The 6269-nt window shown below is 48.9% G+C and overlaps 1 protein-coding gene across 1 annotated transcript; it reads left to right on the forward strand.

The window, feature by feature from the left end:
- The first annotated feature begins 2378 nt into the window (after positions 1-2378).
- LOC127923912 (cilia and flagella-associated protein 47-like) lies at positions 2379-3583 on the forward strand. The gene is made up of 3 exons (XM_052508120.1): positions 2379-2585; positions 2815-2998; positions 3485-3583. Exons 1-3 carry the CDS (start codon positions 2425-2427, stop codon positions 3581-3583), a joined length of 444 nt encoding a protein of 147 aa, XP_052364080.1. The 5' UTR covers positions 2379-2424.
- Positions 3584-6269: the final 2686 nt, after the last annotated feature.

Here is a 6269-nt window from a genome sequence, read left to right on the forward strand (position 1 = left end):
CTCTCAGAAGGGGTAAACCTCCATCTCTACCAACTCTCTCAGAAGGTAAACCTCATCTCTACCACGCTCTCTCAGAAGGTAAAACCTCATCTCTACACGCTCTCTCAGAAGGTAAACCTCATCTCTCAGAAGGTAAACCTCAAATCTCTTTAACACACTCTCTCAGAAGGTAAACCTCATCTTCTCTACCACTATCTAGAAGGCTCTCTCAGAAGGACCTCACTCCCACGCTCTCTCAGAAGGTAACCTCATCTCTACCACGCTCTCTCAGAAGGTAAACCTACCACGCTCTCTCAGAAGGTAAACCTCATCTCTCTACCACGCTCTCAGAAGGTAAACCTCATCTCTCTACCACGCTCTCTCAGAAGGTAAATCTCATCTCTCTACCACGCTCTCTCAGAAGGTAAACCTCATCTCTCTACCACGCTCTCTCAGAAGGTAAGCCTCATCTCTACCACGCTCTCTCAAAAGGTAAACCTCATCTCTCTACCACGCTCTCTCAGAAGGTAAGCCTCATCTCTCTACCACGCTCTCTCAGAAGGTAACCTCATCTCTCTACCACGCTCTCAGAAGGTAAAGCCTCATCTCTCCACCCATCATAAAGGTAAACCTCATTTCTCTACCACGCTCTCTCAGAAGGTAAACCTCATCTCTCTACCACACTCTCTCAGAAGGTAAACCTCATCTCTCACCACGAGACTCTCAGAATCTAAACCTCATCTCTCCAGAAGGTAAGCCTCATCTCCTATCTCTTCCCTCAGAAGGTAAAGCCTCATCTCTCTACCACACTCCCTCTCAGAAGGTAAACCTCATCTCTCTACCATTCCTCTCTCAGAAGGTAAACCTCATCTCTCTACCACGCTCTCCAGAGGTAAACCTCATCTCTCTCAGTATCTCTCCAGAACGTAAACCTCATCTCTCTACCACGCTCTCTCAGAAGGTAAACCTATCTCTCCACCACTCTCTCAGAAGGTAAAATCTCTCTACCATCTCCAAAATCTCTCTACCATCCCTCAGAAGGTAAACTCTATCTCTTTTTCCACGCTCTCTCAGAAGGTAAACCTCATCTCTCTACCACGCTCTCAGAAGGTAAACCTCATCTCTCTACCACGCTCTCTCAGAAGGTAACCTCATCTCTCACCACGCTCTCTCTCAAAGTGCCCAGCCTATTTTTATTTTTTGTTTTCATTACGTTATGTTATTATTCGTCTCTCCTCTCTCTCTCTCTCTCTCTCTCTCTCTTTCTCCCTCCTCTCTCTCTCCCTCTCTCTCTCTCTCTCTCTCCCCCTCTCTCTCTCTCTCTCTCTCTCTCTCTCTCTCTCTCTCTCTCTCTCTCTCCCTCTCTCTCTTTCTCCCTCTCTCTCTCTTTCTCCCTCCCCTCTCTCCCTCTCTCTCTCTCTCTTCTCCCTCCCCTCTCTTTCTCTCTTCTCTCTCTCTCTCTCTCTCTCTCTCTCTCTCTCTCTCTCTCTCTCTTCTCTCTCTCTCTCTCTCTCTCTCTCTTTCTCCCTCCCCTCCCTCTCTCTTCTCTCTCTCTTTCTCCCTCCTCCCCCCCTCTCTCTCTCTCTCTCTCTCTCTCTCTCTCTCTCTCTCTCTCTCTCTCTCTCTCTCTCTTTCTCCTCCCCTCTCTCTCTCTCTGTCTCTCTCTCTCTCCCTCTCCTCTCTCTCTCTCTCTCTCTCTCTCTCTCTCTCTCTCTCTCTCTCTCTCTCTCTCTCCTCTTTCTCCCTCCCCTCTCCCCTCTCTCTCTCTCTCTCTCTTTCTCCCTCCCCTCTCTCTCTCTCTCTCTCTCTCTCTCTCCCTCTCTCTTTCTCCCTCCCCTCTCTCTCTCTCTTTCTCCCTCCCTCCCCTCTCTCTCTTTCTCCCTCCCCTCTCTCTCTCTCTCTCTCTCTCTCTCTCTCTCTCTCTCTCTCTCTCTTTCTCCCTCCCTCCCTCTCTCTCTCTCTCTCTCTCTCTCTCTTTCTCCCTCTCTCTCTCTCTCTCTCTCTCTCTCTCTCTCCTCTCTCTCTCTCTCTCTCTCTCTCTCTCTCTCTCTCTCTCTCTCTCTCCCCTCTCTCTCTCTCTCTCTCTCTTTCTCCCCTCCCTCCCCCTCTCTCTCTCTCTCTCTCTCTCTTTCTCCCTCCCCTCTCTCTCTCTCTCTCTCTCTCTCTCTCTCTCTCTCTCTCTCTCTCTCTCTCTCTCTCTCTCTCCTCCTCCCCTCTCTCTCTTTCTCCCTCTCCTCTCTCTCTCTCTCTCTCTCTCTCTCTCTCTCTCTCTCTTTCTCCCTCCCCTCTCTCCCTCTCTCTCTCTCTCTCTCTTTCTCCCTCCCCTCTCTCTCTCTCTCTCTCTCTCTCTCTCTCTCTCTCTCTCTCTGTCTATCTCTCCCCAGGGTGGTATGTAGAGTCCAGACAGTAGACTCCAGCTCTAGTGAGTGGAGGAACTCGTACCTTATGAGTCAAGGTAAAGACACACGGACCATCTACGACATGCTGCGTCACCTGAGCGGACAGACACTTCCTGGTGTGAGCACCAACCAATCGCTGCCCTGCAACCTCACTGAGCGCGTGCAGCAGCTGCTTCACTGGAACACAGTGCTGCTGGCCTTCCTCAGGTACCACACAGACACTTAATCACTCATACACGGACAACTCCGCCAGGCCTCCGTGTACACACGTACACACGTACACACGTACACACTTACACACGTACACACGTACACACTTACACACTTACACACGTACACACGTACACACGTACACATTTACACACGTACACACATACACACGTACACACGCAGGCACACACCCTCACCAGCCTACTCACTGTGTTGTGATCTTCAGGAGGCAGGGAGCCTGTCTGTCCCACATCAGACCCGAGTACCTGTTAGACTCCCAGGAGTTCAGCCACTGGAGCTCTCTACAGGCCCAGTCCCAGTGTGATCAGAGGGGGATGGACTACAGCAGCAAGGTCTTTGAATCCCTCAGTAAAAGGGCCTGGATGGATGTTCTACTGCAGACCTACAAGGCAAGAGAGTGTAGTCTTTCTATCTCTCTCTCAATTCAATTCAATTCAATTCAATTCAAGGGCTTTATTGGCATGGGAAACATGTGTTAACATTGCCAAAGCAAGTGAGGTAGATAATATATAAAGTGAAATAAACAATAAACATGAACAGTAAACATCACACATACAGAAGTTTCAAAACAATAAAGACAAATGTCATGTTATATATATATATATATATATATATATATATACATACAGAAATGTTTATATAATGTACAAATGGTTAAAAATTACACAAGGAAAATAAATAAGCATAAATATAGGTTGTATTTCCAATGGTGTTTGTTCTTCACTGGTTGCCCAGTGGCAACAGGTCACAAATCTCTCTCTGTCTCTCTCTCCGTCTCTCTCTATATATCTCTTTCTCTCTCTCTCTCCCTCTGTGTCCTGATCAGCAGTCTAGAAATGTCTGTGTCTGTCTGTCTGTCTGTCCCCTCCTCCCAGGTGCTAGTCCTGCCGCGGGTGACAGAGGGTCCCTTGTCCTGGGCCTCCAGAGCTGTGAGCCCAGTGATGGCAGCATGGGAGCAGCAGGTCCCAGGATGAGCCAAAGCCCCTGACCTCTAACGTCTACTCCACCTGGGAGAGGAGGCTACTCACCTGGCTCAACCTGCACTACCACAGCATGAGGACTACCGTCTGATTCACCTCACCTCTACAGGTAGGAGGGGGTGTTGAGGAAGAGACAGGGAGGTAGAGACAGAGAGGTAGAGACAGAGAGGTAAAGACAGAGAGGTAGAGACAGAGAAGTAGAGACAGAGATGTAGAGACAGAGAAGTAGAGACAGAGATGTAGAGACAGAGAAGTAGAGACAGAGAGGTAGAGACAGAGAGGTAGAGACAGAGAGGTAGAGACAGAGAGGTAGAGACAGAGAGGTGAGAGACAGAGAAGTAGAGACAGAGAGGTAGAGACAGAGAGGTAGAGACAGAGAGGTAGAGACAGAGAGGTAGAGACAGAGAGGTAGAGACAGAGAGGTAGAGACAGAGGAGGTAGAGACAGAGAGGTAGAGACAGAGAGGTAGAGACAGAGAGGTAGAGACAGAGAGGTAGAGACAGAGAGGTAGAGACAGAGAGGTAGAGACAGAGAGGTAGAGACAGAGAGAGTAGAGACAGAGAGGTAGAGACAGAGAGGTAGAGACAGAGAGGTAGAGACAGAGAGGTAGAGACAGAGAGGTGAGAGACAGAGAGGGAGAGACAGAGAGGTAGAGACAGAGAAGTAGAGACAGAGAGGTAGAGACAGAGAGGTAGAGACAGAGAGGTAGAGACAGAGAGGTAGGAGACAGAGAGAGGTAGAGACAGAGGAAGAAGTGAGAGACAGAGAGGGAGAGACAGAGAGGTAGAGACAGAGAGGTAGAGACAGGGAGGTAGAGACAGAGAGGTAGAGACAGAGAGGTAGAGACAGGAGGAGGTAGAGACAGAGAGGTAGAGACAGAGGTAGAGACAGAGAGAAGTAGAGACAGAGAGGTAGAGACAGAGAGGTAGAGACAGAGAGAGCAGGGAGAGCAGAAGAGAGAGTAGAGACAGAGAGGTAGAGACAGAGAGGTAGAGACAGAGAGGTAGAGACAAGGAGAGAGAAGTAGAGACAGGGAGGAGTAGAGACAGAGAGGATAGAGACAGAGAGGTAGAGACAGAGAGAAGATAGAGAGAGAGGTAGAGACAGAGAAGTAGAGACAGAGAGCGAGATAAGGAGATAGAGACAGAGAGAGTAGAGACAGAGAGTGACTAGAGACAGAGGAGAGATAGAGACAGAGAGGTAGAGACAGAGAGGTAGAGACAGAGAGGTAGAGACAGAGAGGTAGAGAGACAGAGAGGTAGAGACAGAGAGGTAGAGACAGAGAAGTAGAGACAGAGAAGTAGACAGAGAGAGAGAGAACAGAGAGGTAGAGACAGAGAGGTAGAGACAGAGAAGTAGACAGAGAGATAGAGACAGAGAGGGAGAGACAGAGAGGTAGAGACAGAGAGGTAGAGACAGAGAAGTAGACAGAGAGATAGAGACAGAGATTGACAGAGGTAGAGACAAAGACAGATCCAAAGAGCATCCACAACCTGTCTGTTACCTATATTCTGCTCTCTAACAGCAGGAGGCAGCCCCACCAGCCCGTCCGCGGCGGTGAACTTGACCCTGGACCTGGCAGGCGGCCTGTGGTTCTGGCTCAGCTGTGCTGGCTGCCTACTGTCCCTTTCTGAGTGCGGGTCCTGTGTTAAAAATGTTACATGCTCCGGACACTAGCAATAACCAACGAAGCTTTAAGAAGATTTAAGAAAAAATTAAGAAATAAGTGTGAGTAAAAAAATAGAAAATAGAAAATAAAAGTTACACAAACTTAAACAGCGACAGTAAAATAACAAGCGAGGCTCGTTTACAGAGGGTACTGGTACAGAGTCAATGGGAGGCTATACTGTACAGAGGGTACCTGCACAGAGTCAATGTGAAGGCTATATACAGGGGTACCCCATGTACAGAGTCATTAGTGGAGGCTATTTACAGAGGGTGCCGGTACAGAGTCAATGTGGAGGCTATGTACTAGAGGGTTACCCGGTACAAGAGTCATTGTGGAGGCTATGTACTAGAGGGTACCTGTGCAGAGTCATTGTGGGAGGCTATATACAGGGGTACCGGTACAGAGTCAATGTCGGAGGCTATATACAGGGGGTACCGGTGCAGAGTCAATCGTGGAGGCTATATACAAGAGGGTACCGGTACAGAGTCAATGTTAGGAGGCTATATTCCAGGGTGGTACCGTACAGAGTCAATGTGGAGGCTATATTCAGTGGGTGCCGGGTACAGAGGAGTCAATGTGGAGGCTATATACAGAGGGTACCGGTACAGAGTCAATGTGGAGGCTATATACAGGGGTACCGGTACAGAGTCAATGTGGAGGCTATATACAGGGGTACCGGTACAGAGTCAATGTGGAGGCTATATTCAGGGGTACCGGTACAGAGTCAATGTGGAGGCTATATACAGGGGTACCGGTACAGAGTCAATGTGGAGGCTATATACAGAGGTACCGGTACAGAGTCAATGTGGAGGCTAATTACAGGGGTACGGTACAGAGTCAATGTGGAGACTATATACAGGGGTACCGGTACAGAGTCAATGTGGAGGCTATATACAGGGGTACCGGTACAGAGTCAATGTGGAGGCTATATACAGGGGTACCGGTACAGAGTCAATGTGGAGGCTACATACAGGGGTACCGGTACAGAGTCAATGTGGAGGCTATATACAG

This window comes from Oncorhynchus keta, unplaced genomic scaffold (assembly GCF_023373465.1).
Source record: "Oncorhynchus keta strain PuntledgeMale-10-30-2019 unplaced genomic scaffold, Oket_V2 Un_contig_3375_pilon_pilon, whole genome shotgun sequence".
In the NCBI taxonomy this organism is placed as follows: domain Eukaryota; kingdom Metazoa; phylum Chordata; class Actinopteri; order Salmoniformes; family Salmonidae; genus Oncorhynchus; species Oncorhynchus keta.